Source organism: Oncorhynchus masou, chromosome 6 (assembly GCF_036934945.1).
Source record: "Oncorhynchus masou masou isolate Uvic2021 chromosome 6, UVic_Omas_1.1, whole genome shotgun sequence".
NCBI classification, from domain to species: Eukaryota; Metazoa; Chordata; class Actinopteri; order Salmoniformes; family Salmonidae; genus Oncorhynchus; species Oncorhynchus masou.
The window spans coordinates 50,744,744-50,764,151 of NC_088217.1; the positions used below are offsets into that span (position 1 = coordinate 50,744,744).

The following is a 19,408-nucleotide window of genomic DNA, read 5'->3' on the forward strand; positions in this document are numbered from 1 at the left end:
CCAAAGACATGCCTTTGTGCCTTATACAGAACTGAATGCGCTGCACATTCTTTCTGGTTCTATAGGAGGATTTTTGTAACTCGGTCCTGATGAGCCCACGGAATTCAGCTTAAATAAACCCCAAGATCAGAGTCCAACGGAATCTCAGACACACCAGCCTGCAGAGGGGCAGTGAACTAACTCTTTCTCTCTTTCTCTCAATTCAATTTCAATTCAATCTAAGGAGCTTTATTGACATGGGAAACATATGTTTACATTGCCAAAGCAAGTGAAATACATCATAAACAAAAGGGAAATAAACAATACAAAATTTACAGTAGACATTACACTTACATGCTCTCTTCCTCTCTCTAACACACACACACTGACACACACACACACACACTGACACACGCACACTTTAGCTTTCTTATTACATGCAAACAAACGTAGATACTCACAAATCTGCATATCCACGTACAGTATTCACAAATACACACATACCCATTTACACAAAGAACTAAAAGAAAAATTTAACCGTACACAGTACTTATGTATTGTGGTTCAACAAATTACACCAACAAACGAGTGCTGGCTTTGGTCAGTTTCAGTGGCAGTTTGACAATTCATAGTGCTCCCTTTCATGAAATTCTGTTTATAATAGATGACTAATCAAATACTTATATGACTTATGGTTCCCGTTTATAATGCAGATAAGGATTGACTAAATGGTTTATAAATGAGTAACAAAGTAGCACTAAAAAATCTCCAGTCATGCCTTCTGACTACATTTTATTCCATGGTGCAGAGACTTTTTCATTGATATTGATCATATACATGTGAATAAGCCTACATCAGTTTGTTTTGAACAAGCCTTGAACAGCCTGTTTTGGTCAAATGGGTTTTTATTTTCTCTCAATGTGTTTTGTCTTCATAGCTGGAGGTAATTCATTGTTATTCTCAATCACTCGTACTTTTTCACATGTATAAAGTACTGCATTTTCATGCTGCATATTAGTGGTTTCAGGAAGCATTGAAGAGTTGCCATTCGTTTTCAACAGCCCTATTTGTAGAGAATTCTAGGAGAATCCATAGGCCTATTTGTAGAGAATTCTAGGAGAATCCATAGGCCTATTTGTAGAGAATTCCTGCTGTATGTTCATGCTACTGCAAATGTATGATCTGCAGAATCTAGAACTAGTGTAGCCTATATGATGCCTACCACTCACATGTGGGTGGTCCACTGAGCAAGGGGCGTGTTCGACTGTTTCACCCCTCCTACCCCCACCGCTCTCCTGGAGCATGCTTTAATAGAGAAAGTATGCAATGTTCATATATGCTCCAGCTCCAACCCCCATCATACTTCAACTGGGGTATTCGTGAACGAGGATACGGCAGACAAACGTAAGGGATCACACACAAACAGAGTGAGATAGAGGAAAGGAGGGAGGGGAAGAGGGAGAGAAAAAGTAAGGAGGCAGTGTCAGTTTATTCCAAGGTAAACTTTATTAAAGGCGACTGTCTGTAATAGAAGGACATTTTAAGAATAATATACACACTGAATAGTAGGCTAAACTTTCCTGCAATTCCATTGCGGTTTTTATTAAGTAGGCTAACAGCAAAACCAACTGGTGGGAGCAAGGTAGGTGAAACACTTATTTAACCTTTCCCATTGTTTCATTTTCTACAATAACATTGTTGCTATTTTGTCACTTTTCAACCTGATGAATGGGTTACAATCGTGCACTCAGATCAGATCAAGTAAAATGGTTACCCGCAAACAAACTGCTGTCATTCGATCTGATTCGATATGGTTTGCTCTTGCTCTCTCCCTGCATCATCTGTCGCTTGCTTTAAACACATGGCTTTCGCACCGGTTGTAAGGTAACATGAACGACTCCACACAGAATATGTAGGCTTAATAATTATGTAGAATTCCTGAAATATCCTAATTAAACATTTATTGACGATGCCGTGTTGGACTACTAGGCTAGCTAAGCTATAACAGATGCAAATTAACTAAGAGTTGACTTTTGTCTGGCGTGATCTACCGTGCTTTTAAAAGTCCTGCTCCATTGGACACCATACCACTGCTCTAACCTATAGGCTATGTTATGGTGGTAAGTGGCGCCGTTTCGGTCAACTAGACCAAATCTGTTTAATATCCAAAGTGAAAGTTTAAAAGGAGGAGATGTGACTACTTGAATGAAGTCTGCTGCGACATATTTTGGTCGTTTTAAAAGAATGCACAGAATGTGGTTTTATGGTTGCAATTACCGCCCATATGGAAAAGATACATTCAGTCCTTGTTCACTGCCAAAAACGTAGTTAAACGAATCGTCTCCCGCTATGCAAAAGTATTTGTTCATATAGCCCACTTCACGTGTGTTTAGAAACATTGTAGCCTACTCCTGCTGATAGACACAATTCCAGCTCCCAACTTCCTGCTTTGATGCAGCTGTTGGTAAAGAACGCTATAGTGTTAGCAATGCAACACAGAGGATAGGTCTTATTTTTGTTACATTTTGTTTTGATTGGTCTGTGCATGACCTTGAGCCTGACATTTTGATTCTGCTCTACACTTTTCCATGGGATAATCAGTCAAAATGAACAACAAAATTAAGAAATTAAGGAATGAAAGACTAAATTAGTTTTGAGTTATTAGTAAAATGAACAAAAGTAGCTACTCCGTGTAGCCGCAAAATATTTAGCACTGAATTTTTGCCTCCAATATCTGTATACAAAGTGCAGACAAGACTTGATTTGATTTGGCAGGTTATATTTGAGGCCTATCTGAGCTCAAGTGACGAGTACAAAGTAACGGAGAAGCCCATGTTGAAAGCACGAAATACTCACATCCTCTTAATTAACAAATATGCAAACATGCACGCATATAGCCTATATATACAGCTACACAGACATGGACTACCAATGGTATCCAATAGGAACCGGTAGGGACTGGATATAGAATGGGTTAGATCTCAACATTGGATGGGATATTGAGTTGTGAATATCTTTGCTACTTATAGTTACTGCAGACTGAGCTCATGTATCCCCACCTATGCCAAACCCCTGTCTGTGTCCAGTGAACCTGTTATGCCCGTTGCCAAGGCTTATATTAAGCAGTTCTCACACTTGCTCTGTGACTGCCTGCAAGACGAAAGCATTGTGGTCTTTCATTAGAATTTTATGAGGTGCATAGAGAAAGGGGGGAAGCGTGTTTGTATTAAGGTGTCCAGCATCCAGTCGCATTCGTACATACACAGATTATGCACGATAGTATGCACATGTATAGTATAAACTGTATACCTTTTCAGTAGGCCTACTAGAAAAATGTTGCGCAACAGAGACTAGCTAACTTGAAGCCCCCTTTTACTTCCCAGGTACCAATCACGGCTAAGTCTGCCTCTCCCTAACCCTCTCCCCTGAGGCCTGAGCTCTGGACATCCAAGCCCACATCCCCCATTTCACTTCGCTGGTGGACAGACACAGGGATGAGCAACAGTGGGACCAAGGAGCCGTCACCACAGCCAGGAGTGGCCCAATCACCTGCCTCCACACCTCCACGCAGGGGCCGGGGACGCCCACGGAAACAACAGCAGGTTGGATCACCACAGCATCCTCCACATCAACACCTCATACACTCATTACACTGTATAGGACTCTATATTACACAATAACATTACAACTGTACCATCGAGAGTATCCTGACTGGATACGGACTGACTTTCTGCCATCCAGGACCTCTATACCAGGCGGTGTCAGAGGAAGGCCCTAAAATTTGTCAAAGACACCAGCCACACAAGTCATAGAATGCTTTCTCTTCTACCGCACGGCAAGCTGTACTGGAGCTACAAGTCTAGGTCCAAAAGGCTTCTTAACAGCTTATACCCCCAAGCCATCCTGAACAGCTAATCAAATGACTACCCAGACTATTTGCATTGTCCCCCCACCTCTACCTACATGTACATATTACTGTAGCACAACTGCTGCTCTTTAATTATTTATCTTTATTTAATTTTGTTACTTTTCAATTTTTTACGCAATACTTATTTTTCTTACCTGCATTGTTGGTTAAGGGCTTGTAAGTAAGCGTTTCACTGTAAGGTCTACACCTGTTGTATTCGGCATGTGACAAATACAATTTGATTTGAAATTGAAAATTGAAGTTTAACTCAAATGCTCATTTTAACAACTGTGGTGTGGTGTGGAGTACGGCTGCTTTTGCTGTGGATAGATTCAGAGTACCAACCGTATGGCAGTTCCTTATTTTGCTGTGGATAGATTCAGAGTACCAACCGTATGGCAGTTCCTTATTTTGCTGTGGATAGAGTCAGAGTACCAACCGTATGGCAGTTCCTTATTTTGCTGTGGATAGAGTCAGAGTACCAACCGTATGGCAGTTCCTTATTTTGCTGTGGATAGAGTCAGAGTACCAACCATATGGCAGTTCCTTATTTTGCTGTGGATAGATTCAGAGTACCAACCGTATGGCAGTTCCTTATTTTGCTGTGGATAGAGTCAGAGTACCAACCGTATGGCAGTTCTTTATTTTGCTGTGGATAGAGTCAGAGTACCAACCGTATGGCAGTTCCTTATTTTGCTGTGGATAGAGTCAGAGTACCAACCGTATGGCAGTTCCTTATTTTCCTGTGGATAGAGTCAGAGTACCAACCATATGGCAGTTCCTTTTTTTGCTGTGGATAGATTCAGAGGACCAACCGTATGGCAGTTCCTTATTTTGCTGTGGATAGAGTCAGAGTACCAACCGTATGGCAGCTCTTTATTTTGCTGTGGATAGAGTCAGAGTACCAACCGTATGGCAGTTCCTTATTTTGCTGTGGATAGAGTCAGAGTACCAACCATATGGCAGTTCCTTTTTTTGCTGTGGATAGATTCAGAGTACCAACCGTATGGCAGTTCCTTATTTTGCTCTTGCTCTCCCCAGGAGCCCACTGGCCCCCCAACCCCAAAGAGACCCAGAGGACGACCCAGAGGAAGCAAGAACAAGGGGCCTCGTGCCACACCCAAGGTAAGATCAACCTCTCATGTTCATGTATATAGTTATTATGAAATATTCAATAAAAAATAAAGTGTCAAACTAGGCACAGGAGCTGAACAGAAAATAACAATTGCAACAATACGGTTGTGAGTAGACATGGCCTTATGTCTAAATAAAAAAAAACAATACAATATTCTCTGCTTTATCCTCCATCCTTTCTGTGTCAGAAAGTACAGCCAGTCGGGGAGAGAAGACCTCGGGGCCGGCCAAGGAAATGGGTATGGGACTAACATACAAACTCACTCATGTGCACGAATGTAATGAGACATATATCTCAAATGTCTCTAGACTCCTATCTCTCTTCATAATCTGGGGATGTACAACCCCAGTCCTTAAGGGCAGTAGGGCCCTCCTGTTTTTCCTGACTGATGTCATTGATTGACAGGAGGAGCGTCCCCCTCACCTGGTGTCCTAGGTCTAAATCAGCCACTGATTACAAGACAAACATAGCAACCCCCCCCCCCCCCTTCACAATTGAAGTTGTCCACCTCTGAGCTATGCGATGAAGAGTTTTACTGATTCGTTGAATGTTTTATCTCTTCTCCTTCTGTCACTGTTATTCTTCTCCACAGCCCCAGAAAGTAGTTCAAGAGGTGATCCAGGAACAGCAGGTAAGAGATATTGTTAGTACAGCATAATAGGTCATATTATGTTTGTTTTTTCTCCAAACAATGTTTCCTCTTACCTATTGTACTTGACCGCTACTTTCATGGAGGTGCATATAGGCCTGAGCTTAAGGCGGAGTGCACGAGACACTTCCGTTCATACAGCACCTTCTTTCAGAGAATCAACAGATTACACCAACAGCATGCACAAAAAGAGGCCAACGTCACTCAACACCCTCATCCATCTTATCACAGTTTTCACTGCAGAGGCGAGTTTCAAAGAAGTTAAAACACATTAAGAACTGAAACCGTTAAGACTCCATCTTTCAGACACAGACATGAGAAGGGGAAGAATGAGTCAATGCTGAGAGGGGAAACCTGATATAACTGCTCTCTTCCCCTGTCGTCTTGGTTTCCTGACATAACCGTCTTCTCCCTAGCATTTCTTGGTCTCACAGCCAGACCTATTTCCCCACATCACTCATCTACACACTCATACAAGTACATCATTGCGCACACACACACACACGCACACTAATGTCTGTATGTTTGTGTTTTGTCACAGAGTCCTTCAGAAGAAACTGAGGGCCCCTCACAGTCTCTGCCCACTGAGGCTTCGCCATCTCAGGCTCCAGCCCAGGAAGTGGCAGAGGGGGAGTAGACAATGTGCCACAAAACTACCTCAAGGTTTGGGCAGAGACAAAGAGGTGTACAATCTAACCTCCATTGTCATGAGGATTCCAAAAACAACAGATAATAGCCCTGCTTTGTAGAACAGTAGGCCTGATGGTGGTATTGTGACTGGAGTCTGTCCAGCACTGAGGCTGGATCAATGATGGACATAGCTTTGGTCAGTTGATTGATTACTTAGGATTCGGGTCAGTGGGTGGGGCTGTTCAGAGATTGGTTGATGCGTGCGTGTATGTGTTTGTGGTGTTAATGGTGGGGAGGGTTTAAAAAAAAAAAAAGGATGCAGCTGTTGTCATCAAATGTGACTGACATTTCAAAACACATTACCGGGACAAGATTCATGACCCATTTGACCCTATTGTCACGCAGGAGCTCGGCTTAAACGTAACTGTCTGTCCTGATTGTGAAGAAACACGGGGATATTTTGTTAGATATACGTTGGAATGGGTATACATGAACATGAACAGAATTAAGTCTGACATGACATGACTTCACATCACACATCAGGTTTTGTTTTTACTACATTGCTCTAACCACACTCAATAAAACCTTAGGGGGCCATACTTGCGAACGTTAGAACAAGTTTTTGTTCAAGTTTAAGCATCTGCCAATTTAAATTGTTGACATAGTTGGATATGATCAAATGCTACACGTTGGCTGTTCCCATTAAATAACCTGGCACATTTAGCCCTATGCTAACCTCACCAGGTGGCAGTGATTATTTCCTAACAAATCCTGCATCTGCCTATCAAAGATCTTAAACTTTTTCTACACAAACCAATGGCATTTCTTAAAATAGGTGAACTTGCCCAGAGGGATATATTTAAACCTCCAAATTCAATGTTTTACTTTTGTTCCACTTCACTTGGTCTCTAGTGTAGAGTGACGATATTGCAGGATCATCGCGTCCTTGACTAGGCTACTCACCAACGTTACGTTCGACAAAGCTTGTTATCACACATATAACAAAATCGTATGTTTTTGCTTGTCCGTTCCACATACATCCATGTGCTTTTTACAGAGAAAATATAAAGGAGGTCTATGCAACATTTAAGTTGATCCTACATCGTCCAAAAAGTATTTACAAAATATAGAACTTTGAAAATACATAGTGTCACAGTGTGATGTGTTCTGCAATACGCATCAAACTGAGACACTTTCTGTATTTTAAAGTTCTACATCTTGAAAACTCGATTGCTGACATCAACAGTGGTCTAAAGAAATACCTAAAGGTAGTTTTGTGAGTTGAATTTTCCTTTAATAATACATATATAATATTGTACGTATAAGTGCAGCCTACATAAGAAATTAAGTGGTGTTTTTGGTCTAACAGTAATCTTATACGATGATATTATATTCGGTATGTTAGGCCTATGCAAAATACAAATGAATCATTAAGTGTCTTGCGAGACACCGATTCAGCTTTGATCCAAACTTTATTAAAGAAGCACCATTCTGGGAGGTGGTGGAGCGCCGTTCCGGCACTGGCAGCACTACACCCCATGCGTAGCAGTAGCCTAGGTGTCGGTCTGCAAGATGGACTCCAAAAAGGTCCTCATTAAAGATATTTGTCAATCTTAATTTACAAGGTTCTGGCTGCACTACATACTATCACAATAACTGTCATTCTACATTTCAAAGGAAAAAACATTATCTCCCCTGGGATTCAAGCTTGCCGCAAACGGCAAATGGTACCAGGAACCAGGCTGGCGACACTGTGAGCTAATTGTCCACTTGAAGTTGCTTGTGTTGTTTCAGTAACTTTGAATAGCAGATCCTGCCATTTGACTTCTGTTAAGGGCGCTTCCATGGACAAGTGTTGGATAATGTCCAAGTACATATTTTGATTAGCTGATACAGAATTTCAACCAGATATAAATACACATATATACAGCCACCTGGTGAGCTTAGCATGTGGCAGGTTATGTAATGGGAACAGCTAACATGTAGCCTTTGATCACGTACAACTACATCAACGATTTTAATTGGCTGATTGCTTAAACTAAATCTTCAACCTGTTCTATTGTTCACAAGTATGGCCCCCAGGTATTTTTTGCCTTAATATGGCTATGCGCATAGCTATTCAGGTGTGATTCATGTGTTATTCTACTCAGTTATGATATTATTCAATTTTTATTGTGTATTTCTGATCTGTTTTTGACATTCACAATATTACTTGACACACATAAACCTCATTAAGACCATAACTCACCTCAGTTCCTATGCCTTTCAGTCTACCTCAGTCACAGAAAAGCAGAGGAGAACTCTTTATAGCCTCTCCCCATACCAAAAAAAAAAAAAAAAGACACACACACACACACACACACACACACACACACACACACACACACACACACACACACACACACACACACACACACACACACACACACACACACACCTACTCAGGACAATCCCATACACACTGTACCCACTAGCCTCGCACTCTCACTTCCACGCTGACTGACTCTTTAAGCGGGTCCCAGCAGCAGCCTTTAGTGGTAATGCTCTGATGAAATATCTGAGATAAGACTTGGGTCTAGATTCTATCAGATCCGTGCTACATTCACATATCGGTTGTTTTTGGAGGGGGAACTGCGTTGGAGCTGTCAAATCCACAAGCGGCTCCCTGAGTTACCTTATCGCGGACACTGCCATTGGATGGAACGAAACCACACCCGACTTTATATCCAACAGATCTATCATGGATCATTTCTATCATGGATAGAGCCTACACTTTCTATCGCCTTTTTGGGCTAACGCAGGGATAGGGATAATAAGGAAGGGAAGGGTTGGTGACACACATGATGAGTTAGCTCCTGCCGTAGTAATACTGGACCTCTAACACTGCCAAAACATCACCTATGCGGATGTCGGCTAACGTGGGTTAACACTCGATCTGATTGAATCGAGGCCTTGGTCTATCTACCTGGGTTCAAAATGACCCAATAGTTTACTGTTTACTGTAGTTGGTTACTTACTCATGACTTAAAAAAAAAAAAGATTTATCACGACCTCTGTGAGCCCTTACATTTTTCCCTCTCTTCACTTTTTACATAAGATACCATGCGATCATTACTTCATTTCAAGCTTTCACTTTCACACTACAGATGTGTTGCATTAACAATCCTTACATTAGTTGAACTGGTGTCAGTGAAGTGACGTGAAATAGTGAGTTAACACTTTGTTTTGGATCTTACTGTAATGTATTTCTGGAGTGCGTGGACTTATCCACGTGCAATCTTTTTCTAGGGAAAGTTCAAACGTTTAGTTTTCTGCCAATTGCAAGTTAGTATGTCTGTGACTCTTTTCCAACCTCTTGTTACTTCACCTCTTTGGATGGCATCACTGTTTGCGCTGTGGACTACCTCTGAAACTAGTCTGCTTTGGCCCTCAGAGGGGTGACTGGCTGGTTTTTAGCTTTGCTTGTCCCCTGCAATCTTACCATAGCTATGGAACAACTATATCAGAGGTCCACTCATCTCACTTTGTCCGTAACAGCATACTGTATACAGATGTAGGATCTTAATTTGACCACATTTTTGTTGCTGAGATTATTCCTTGCACTGCAGGAAATGTAAACTTGTAGTATATGAGATTGAAAACGGCTTCTTAAGGTTGTGAATTCCACTTTGAAATTTCAGACTTGATTTGCTCTAATGAAAAATGTATCAAACCTTACAAAAATGTAATCCACATAATAATTCACATTTCTTGTTGCTGCAGGATTATGTTTCTGCTGTAGCAAACTGGATCAAATGAAGATCCTACATCTGTAGGTAAATAAACCCAAAGTACTGTACTATGACGTCAGTAAGAGTGCCTCCTAACCTAACCACAGTCATACCTCAGCAATGTCAGGATAGCCACTATCTATATTTTAATCACAGTGTTGCTCTAAATGAGCTGACTGATATTGATATATTCAGTATAAACATTTTAGGAGTTTATTTCATGTACTTGCTGTTATGCTTTATTGTATGAGGGTTTTTAAATATTGAATAGAGTAGTTAGGTTCTCTTATCTTGTAACATCTCCAGTTTTAATCTTTTTTGTGTTTGCGATCGATGAAAAGGTCTCCCTTTTTATTTTAGTCTTTCATATATTGTTTTGATTTATTTTGGATTTCAATCCATTTGAACTTGAATACGCAACTCAAATGGCTGTTTTCTAATTTGACTCTGATCTGTCTCGCTTCGTTGTGTGTTTGCATAAGTATAGAGGTGCTACTTGGCCTTTCTGTAACCAATAAAAAGGTTCACATATTTGTTTGTTTGTCATGTGTTCATCAAACAATCTTAGCACAATAAGTGGTCGTCAAAATACTGTGGTTTAGATACTCTGTTTTAGTGTATAGAAACCAGCTGCTTTATTACTTGTTATCGAGGAAACACACTACTAGTAATACTCTGATGGCAAATGGAGAGTTCCCATAGAGGCGTAAGTGCTGAAGGACACATTTTGGACTTGTGTGAGTACATTACAGTATAGTAGTGTACACTAGGTGGGTTACAGTTCCCCAGGCATTGTCCTGCAGCAGTAATAGTTCTCCAGATCTCCTAATGTTGTGTTCTTGTTTCCCAATGTGCAGAACGTCCAGGTCTCTTATCCACCACCATTATGGAAGCAGTTCAACATTTAGCATAACCCGTTTTATAGGGAGTCACTTGTCCAATGTGGTTGTCTACATTTAGCAGCAAAATACAAACGTGTGGAAAATAAATAATACATTCGAGACAACGTTCTCATTAGAGAACGAGGTGGGAGCTCCAGCAATTCTGCCACCAATATCACTAGAACTGCAGAGAAAGACAGCGATCCCACAATGCACCACACTTGGAAGTATTTGTGCAACCAATAACAACCAGTGCAAAATCATTACTCGCATCGTTTCCCCATAATTCCCAACTCAGTCACTGACGACAAGTTATAAACTGTAGACAATGAAAATAAGACTACGCCACAACTAAAACATCAGAATTCCCTTATAGCCCACCCTGAAAAAAACATACACCAAACATCAGTCTGTTTCCATGGCCTTCAATCCAGTTTTCCTTTTTTTTTCCTGAGCGACAGATCTCTATGATGGGACAGCTAGTCCCCAGTCCCCTCTCATGCATGGAAGAGTGCTGTTATGCATTGAGAACGTTGGCTACGTCTGTGAAGACCAGGCGACTGGGTCTCTGCGTCATCCCCTGGGAGGTTGTGAGAGTCTACAGGAGGTGGGGTGGGGGCAAAATGGTATAACTGTGAGACATGAGACACCATATTATTTTGTACTGCCATGGTCATAAGCAGTCATATCAACTGTTTTGTATTAATATTTTGTAGCCAATGAATAATGAATCTGCCCCTGCTATGACTGCTTATTACATCTGTTTAGTGATGTAGCGTTAGGAACAAAGAAAGGGGTGGAAAGTGAATCGATTACTTATATAGATATACTTACAGTACCAGTCAACTTTCGACATACCTACTCATTCAAGGGTTTTTATTTGTACTATTTTCTAAATTGTAGAATAATAGTGAAGACATCACAACTATGAAATAACACATATGGAATCATGTAGTAACCAGAAAAGTGTTATACAAATCTAAATATATTTTATATCTTGGATTCTTCAAATTAGCCACCCTTTGCCTTGATGACAGCTTTGCACACTCTTGGCATTCTCTCAACCAGCTTCATGAGGTAGTCACCTGGAATGCATTTCAATTAACAAGGTATGCCTTGTTAAAAGATCATTTGTAGAATTTCTTTCCATAATAAGTTTGAGCCAATCAGTTGTGTTGTGACAAGGTAGAGGTGTGGTATACAGAAGATAGCACTATTTGGTCAAATACCAAGTCCATATTATGGCAAGAACAGCTCAAATAAGCAAAGAAAAACAACAGTCCATCATTACTTTCAGACATGAAGGTCAGTCATTCCGGAAGATTTCAAGATCTTTGAAAGTTTCTTCAAGTGCAGTCGCAAAAACCATCAAGCGCTATGATGAAACTGACTTTCATGAGGATCGCCACAGGCAAGGAAGGCCCAGAGTTCATTAGAGTTACCGGCCTCAGAAATTGCAGCCCAAATAAATGCTTCACAGAGTTCAAGTAACAGACACATCTCAACATCAACTGTTCAGAGGAGACTGCGTGGCCTTCATGGTTGAATTGCTGTAAAGAAACCACTACTAAAGGATACCAATATGAAGAAGAGACCTGCTTGGGCCAAGAAACACAAACAATGGACAATAGACCGGTGGAAATCTGTACTTTGGTCTGATGAGTCCAAATGTGCGATTTTTGGTTCCAACTGCCGGATATAATATAATATAACTGTAGATCAGTGAACAATAGATCGCTGCCGGCGATTCAAGATGAGTCTGAACATAATGGAACCGCTAAGACTTCTGTGTATCATCGCAGATCTACGGTAGATTATCAGTATCATTGAACATGGGAGTGCAGCCGCAGCATTGCTTCAGGCTTGTAGTGTATATAGTACCTTGTTATTGGATCCTGTGAGGTTGCCGTCCCGGTTGTGGTCCAGTAGTTCCTGTTCCAGGTCATCCTGTTCCTCTGCTGGGTCAAAGTTATACATGGGCATCAGCTGGTGCCTCAGCTTCTCCAGTCTGGGCGGTGAACACAGGGCAGAAGGCAGAGGGGGAACGAAAAGGTTAGAAAAATGTATCTCGTATTGAAACGTTTAATGAAATGTGAGAAACACACATTACTGAGAGTCAATGCTATGATTATTTGAATATGCATGAAGGACAGCCCTCCCTTTCACAAATCCGGCTGATAACGTGAACTGCTAACTCTTATATAATGAACTACTTTGCAATTAAAGTTAATGTCCTCACCTCTTCCGTTTCCTGATATACAACATCTGGGATGGGAGACATGGTGGGGCACAGGGAGACACATTGTTCATTAGATAAAAGGGGCAAAAGCGACTCGTTCACACTGTCATGACAAACAGACATATTTTGTGGGCATGGAAACTAGGTAGTGAATAAAGCGATTGCTGTCTTACCATGACCAATGCCAGGCCAATTACAGTGATGATGCCAAAGGGCACCAGCACCATGCCCATCCCCGGGCCTTCTAACGCCACCTCTGGCAGCTTGGTGGCGTTGTAGCTTGTCTCGTTGGTTGTTGTTATAGTAATGGTACTGGTCATGAGTGTTGTTCTGGATGCGGTGACATTGTCCCGTTCCATCCTTGCGTCCGTGGTAATGGCGAGGAGGGAGGTCATGGAGGTGGGGGTCATGCTGGAGACAGTGGAGAGAAAGCTAGCGGTGGTTTTGGCCATGGTCGAATCCATGGTTTCAGCTGAGATGAAACAACCGAGGAATGTAGAGAGCTGTCTTGTTGTGTTCCACTGCTGTGGGTGTCTCAATGTGTCTCTTTTCTGTATCTCAGTCACCCATGTGTGTCACAACAGCCACAGGTTGTCTCTCTCTGGACTGAGGTATACTGAAGCTTTGGGAATGCATTGAGCACACCAGAACACACTCTACAGGCAGAACCTGAAACGGATCATTTTACACCTTCAGATCAGAAAACAAACAGACATATTATGCACACTACAATAGCATATCATATGGCTCTGGTTTGATTGGAGGTTGGTTTTGGGTGTGCATGTGTGTGTGTGTATGACAGGCCACAAACATCCTTCCTTCCGCAAACGGTTTGGAAAGAGTGGGAAGAGGTTTAGGTGGGTAGCATGTTTGAGGTCTGAGGGACACATTTGTCAAACAGGAGGGGATTTTAATTCGGATTATATAAATAAAGCCAAAAGCCTCTGGTCACCTGCCGAAATTAGTCAGGTGTGTATCTTGATTTAAATGACGAAACAATCTGCCACCAAGATACATCATCCATAACTACTAAACTAAATGCAAAATAATCTTGTCTGTTTGTCACAGTGCTCATGACATGACTAGAATTTCACTACGTAAAAGTACGTGTTTGTAGAAGTAGGTGAGAGCATATACGTCCCCACCCCTGATTCCATCAGATTGAACCCCATAACCCGTTGTGCCGACAGGGCAGCAGGTAGTGTTGTGGGCAGGATGTGGGCACCAGAAGGAGAGAAAACGGTGTCAGAACAAAGCAGATACAATACAGAGGAAAACAAACCCCCAGACATGGATCTATATAGACTTTATAAAGGGCTTATGAAGGCTTCATTAAGCCTTCATAAGATATAATTAGAGGGTCAATGTAATGAAATGCTGAATTATGCCATGTATATTGTTGGCCGATAGTATGGCAGACATCCGACCCCCTACTATAGTGTCACACAAACAGTGAAAACAAAGACACATGAGCCATCCCGGGTCCCGCCCCCCTCAGAATGTAGCCTGCCTGCATGCCAGTCTGTTCACCAAATGAGGAACATGTGCAGTGCAAGCTCTCAACCAATCAAAACCAAGAGCAAAGTCTCAGCCTTTGTCACTGTCCAATTAGAGATCAAATACAGTGCAAAGACAGTCAACATAAAATGTTCATAATATAACATGTTTATCTCTTAGTCTTATTCACACCATGGAATGTTGTTGCACAGTGATCATTCCTCTGTAAGCCAATGAGTATAAATAAATAAAGGCTTTTAATCCTGCCAACGTGACATGCAAGCTCGCCTTAAATGCCCTCCCAGATTAGTGGTATATGTTATGTCAGTACCTACCTTTCGTCGATGTGGTAGGAGAAGCACTATTTAAAAAAAAAATTAAAAGGAGCCGTAGGAGGCAACAAGATAGAGGAGGCGTAATATCTCAAGGAGAAGGAACGTTTCCCCCTCTCTACACCTCCTCCTCTTCTGCTTCTCCCTGCTCTTCAGCAGTAACGCAGGCAGCTGCTCCACTAACTGAGGGGCTGTTTACATGGGAAACACACTCGTTTTCACCGCTGCTCCACTCCATACAAAGCAACCCAACCACTAGCTGCTTCCAAAGGATTCTCTGTCGATCTCTCCTTGCCTCCTTAGACCTGTTCCCCTACCTTGCCCCTTGTTGTGTTTCATATAACAGTAGAAGCTCCAGGGATTCTGCAACCATAGCCCTGTGATCCAAAGCCCCCATCCCTCCTGTGATAGGTCGGATGGGGTGTAAGCGACAGCTGCCGTTGGCTCGCCGAGCTGTCCATCTGGCTTTAGGGATGAGAATGGGATTTATTGGTTGGGCAGACCAGATGCTATCAGACAGAGGGGGTGGCTGGCCTTGGAAATGTAACCCTTTGATGAATATCCTCTAAAAAGGCAAGGGACTGGAGATTCTCAGTGAGGCCAAGGTGCTTTCACTCAAGCCCTTTTCATTCATATAGTAAGTACCTTAAGGTTGTACAGATGTTTTGTTGTTGTCATTTTAAGAAATCATACATATGAATTACTATATTTACACCAAAAGTCAATCTGTCAGCATACAAGGTAGTAATAGCCACATCTTTATATGAATTAAAATATAAACATCTGCATGCTTCAAGACCAACATTGAAAGCAATTGTCTTGTTTTATCAACATGCATGATCAAAACCGGTGAAGCATGATGTTCATAACAGTAACCTACACTGTCAACCCTGACCAATATAATGTTGCCTATTCATGTTTGCCTTCTTTGATTCACTTAGCTCATCTTGAAGGAGCCTCCAGTCATCATGTTCACAAATTCTGGGAAGAAAATGTTATGCTTTTAATGGTATAAAGGTTATTTGTTCAACCTTATCCAGGTTATTCTCAACAAGATAGAAACAAAAGAGACTAATCTACTCTTACCTTCATAATTGAAGCTTTCATATCCATCTTTATCTGCCTCCATCATTTGCTCTGCCTCTAACTCATTCAGTGGTTCTCCTACATTCATCAACACATACCTGCAAATAGAGGTGGTTTGTTACTGATTCTAAAAGTTATTTAAGTACATATTGGGGAAGAACAGTCTGCAAAAAAGGTATCTAAACTGGAATCAAGCCATAGTTGCTGTAGGTATTGTTAGGCTTACTTCAGGGTATTCCACTCGATATATCCCTCGGCCTCTTTCTCAAACACCTTGAAAGCAGCTCGTAGCACAGCATGTTGGCCCCTCGCACTTTCATGAACCAATGCCATCAAAGCCAGGAAGCTCTCACAGTTAAAAGTACCTTTTCCTGTGATGACACAAAAACAGGTGATAAGGGAGATATTACCACTGGCTATATATAGCTGTGAATAGGAAACCAAATGAGAATTTGACAGCCTTAGTTATACAATTTCTTTGGATGCATTTTGAATAAATAAAAATAAAGAGGAAAGTTAAGGATGTCTTTAACGTTGTTAGTGGAATCAATATGTATCCGTACTGGGTGGTTGGTATTTATTGGTGGTAAGGAATGTATTACATTCCTAAAGACAGAGATGAACTAAAGACAGAGATAAACTAATTGCCTAGACCTGAGTTCTAGTATTTTACAAGTGAATCCCAGTGAAACACTGGCATCTAGTGATAACAGAGAAATCCTACATGTTATGTTACAGTACAATGGTTTTGAAAATGAATCTTCACAGAAAAAGTTCATCCCTCATCTGTGTGAGAAGAACAGCACCATTTGATAAAATTTCATACAAAAATTTGACAGTGGAATACAAGCATTGTTGACTTTTTTTTTCAGCTATACAAGTTAATTGTACAATACAGCATATCATTAATATGGTAGATAACATTGTATTAGTTGCTCAAATAAATAGTTAAGATTATATATTATGCACATAAAACATATCAATGGTCACGTTAAAATGAAGGCCATATTGTGAACGATATGCTCACCATCTTTGGCCATCTGAAGGAGCTCTCTCTTGGTGGGATTGATTCCCATTCAACTCATCAGTCGCTCCAGCTCCTGTGTCTTCACTGTTCCATTTCCTTCCTCATCAAACATCTCGAAAACACTTTTATACTCAGTGATCTGTTCTTGTATTAGAGCAAAAAAAAAGACTGAATAAGAATAACTTTTGATGGAACTGAGTAAAGTTCAATCATCCAAATATGTTATGTCAAGTAGGCCTGTAAATAACGAATAACTTTTGATGGAACTGAGTAAAGTTCAATCATCCAAATATGTTATGTCAAGTAGGCCTGTAAATAACAAATAACTTTTGATGGAACTGAGTAAAGTTCAATCATCCAAATATGTTATGTCAAGTAGGCCTGTAAATAACGCACTCAGATTAAGAAGTACAAAGAAAGTACTTAACTACTAAATGTTTACGCTCATGTCCAAGGCCAAAGGTCAGTTTTAAAGAAAATGTAATACGTATCAAATATGAGCCCATGTTGACAAATTGTAGAATCCTACAAATTATAGAAAAATAGATGAATTCTTCCAAAAGGTTACTTGCCATTTTGTTTGGTGCTAGAGAAATTGACAGGAGATGTACACCGACACGATTCATAGTGAGACTAAATCTACCTTTTTTTATTACTCAAGAATCTCTGTTACCCTTTCCCCCGGGTTAGTTGTACAAGGAGACTTTTTATGGTACTGTATATAGGGGATGGGTTTACACTTTTTCCAAGAGATATCTATTCTGTACTTGCTGGAACTACAGTGCCTTGAGATTCACATACATCTGTTAAATATGGCTGATTTCTGGCATGTCATTTGTCAATATAAATCCTTTTGATAATACAAATTAAACATACATATGATTAGTATATAGCGCATTTGGAAAGTATTCAGACACCTTGACTTTTTCCACATTTTATTACGTTACAGCCTTAGTCTAAAATTGATTACATTGTCTCCCCCCCTCATCAATCTACACATAATGACAAAGCAAAAACTGTTACAAAAAAAGAGTCTTCTTCGGTATGACACTACAAGCTTGGCACACCTGTATTTGGGGGAGTTTCTCCCATTCTTCTCTGTATATGCTCTCAAAGTTGGATGGGGAGCATCGCTGCACAGCTATTTTCAGGTCTCCCCAGAGATGTTAGATCAGGTTCAAGTCTGGGCTCTGGCTGGACCACTCAAGGACATTCAGAGACTTGTCCCGAAGCCACTCCTGTGTTGTCTTGGCTGTGTGCTTAGGGTCGTTGTCCTGTTTGAAGGTGAGCCTTCACCACAATCTGAGGTCCTGCGCACTCTGGAGCAAGTTTTCATCAAGGATCTCTCTGTAGTTGTGAGAGTCCTTTAGGTGCCTTTTGGCAAACTCCAAGCGGGCTGTCATGTGCCTTTTTACTGGGGAGTAGGAGTCTTTTTCAGCAGGTGCTTTGCAGTCCCGAGTGAATCTCTTTAGTACAACCTTAGAGCCAAAGGTTATTTCTAATAGCGCAGAGGACTTCAATTCAACGAAAGAAGCATCATAGGGAACATTTAGAAATTGCTACTGTTTCATGGGGATTCACAGTCATCACCAGTAAGAAAAAGCTTTTGGCTCATGGATCCTTTGGTCAGAACATGTTTCTACCTTGGTTTTATTTTAGCAACAGATTTTAGATATGAAAAAGGGCTTAAGTTTTTTTTACGGGTCTAGAACACTTTTTAAAATATATAAATACCCAGCAGATACACAAACACAATCCAAAACTAATCCTGGGTCGGAGATCTGTTCATAACTAAGTAACCTTGCACAAGCCTGTCTCTGTAGTGTGAGGCAGCTTGATGTACAAGTACAGTCCCTGGACACGGTGCTAGTTTATTGCAGCGCCTTACACTCAATCTATCTCCTGAATGCTGAGTGCCAAACAGAAACACATCAGGTCCCATTTTTAGTATGACTCGGCAAGGGATCGAGCTCCCAACCTTCCAATCTCAGGGAGGTCATTCTAACCACAAGGCCACATAGTACTTAGGCAAGCAGGCGGGCAGTCCCCTGCCCACCCACCCAAACTGGTGCCGCCAACTTGATCCTTATGTGTTTGAGTCAAAACATAATTTTCTGTAAAAGGCTTATATGTAGCTGTAGTATAGAATATCATTTTATGAACTACTGTAAAGACAAAATATACCAAGATGAATGATCAATTTATTGGACTTATAATTTGGTATTTTGCATGAATTACTAGGCCTACTGTATTTTTTTTCTAAACGAATTGCCAAA

The 19,408-nt window shown here is 41.0% G+C and overlaps 3 protein-coding genes across 5 annotated transcripts; 1 reads left to right on the forward strand and 2 right to left on the reverse strand.

Annotated features, from left to right (window-relative positions):
* The first annotated feature begins 1,291 nt into the window (after nucleotides 1-1,291).
* Nucleotides 1,292-10,601, forward strand: LOC135542228 (high mobility group protein HMGI-C-like). 3 transcript variants are annotated; one of them, XM_064969035.1, is made up of 7 exons: nucleotides 1,412-1,477; nucleotides 1,591-1,621; nucleotides 3,363-3,581; nucleotides 4,928-5,011; nucleotides 5,209-5,259; nucleotides 5,614-5,652; nucleotides 6,212-10,601. In XM_064969035.1, the coding sequence occupies exons 3-7, from the start codon at nucleotides 3,474-3,476 to the stop codon at nucleotides 6,305-6,307; spliced, it is 378 nt and encodes a 125-aa protein (XP_064825107.1). In that variant the 5' UTR covers nucleotides 1,412-1,477; nucleotides 1,591-1,621; nucleotides 3,363-3,473; the 3' UTR covers nucleotides 6,308-10,601. The 3 variants fall into 3 exon arrangements, with proteins under 3 accessions (XP_064825106.1, XP_064825105.1, XP_064825107.1); XM_064969034.1 differs by lacking the exons at nucleotides 1,412-1,477; nucleotides 1,591-1,621 and adding an exon at nucleotides 1,292-1,383; XM_064969033.1 differs by having other exon boundaries at nucleotides 1,390-1,621.
* Nucleotides 10,602-10,646: 45 nt separating this feature from the next.
* Nucleotides 10,647-15,933, reverse strand: LOC135542227 (uncharacterized protein C3orf18 homolog). Its single transcript, XM_064969032.1, has 5 exons — nucleotides 15,023-15,933; nucleotides 13,364-13,859; nucleotides 13,191-13,216; nucleotides 12,833-12,959; nucleotides 10,647-11,549 (listed from the first exon to the last, which is right to left on the reverse strand). The coding sequence occupies exons 2-5, from the start codon at nucleotides 13,652-13,654 to the stop codon at nucleotides 11,469-11,471; spliced, it is 525 nt and encodes a 174-aa protein (XP_064825104.1). The 5' UTR covers nucleotides 13,655-13,859; nucleotides 15,023-15,933; the 3' UTR covers nucleotides 10,647-11,468.
* Nucleotides 15,934-15,956: 23 nt separating this feature from the next.
* On the reverse strand, nucleotides 15,957-17,191 carry LOC135541627 (calmodulin-like protein 6). The gene is made up of 4 exons (XM_064967929.1): nucleotides 17,133-17,191; nucleotides 16,332-16,476; nucleotides 16,106-16,203; nucleotides 15,957-16,000 (listed from the first exon to the last, which is right to left on the reverse strand). Exons 1-4 carry the CDS (start codon nucleotides 17,179-17,181, stop codon nucleotides 15,957-15,959), a joined length of 336 nt encoding a protein of 111 aa, XP_064824001.1. The 5' UTR covers nucleotides 17,182-17,191.
* Between the last annotated feature and the right edge of the window lie 2,217 nt (nucleotides 17,192-19,408).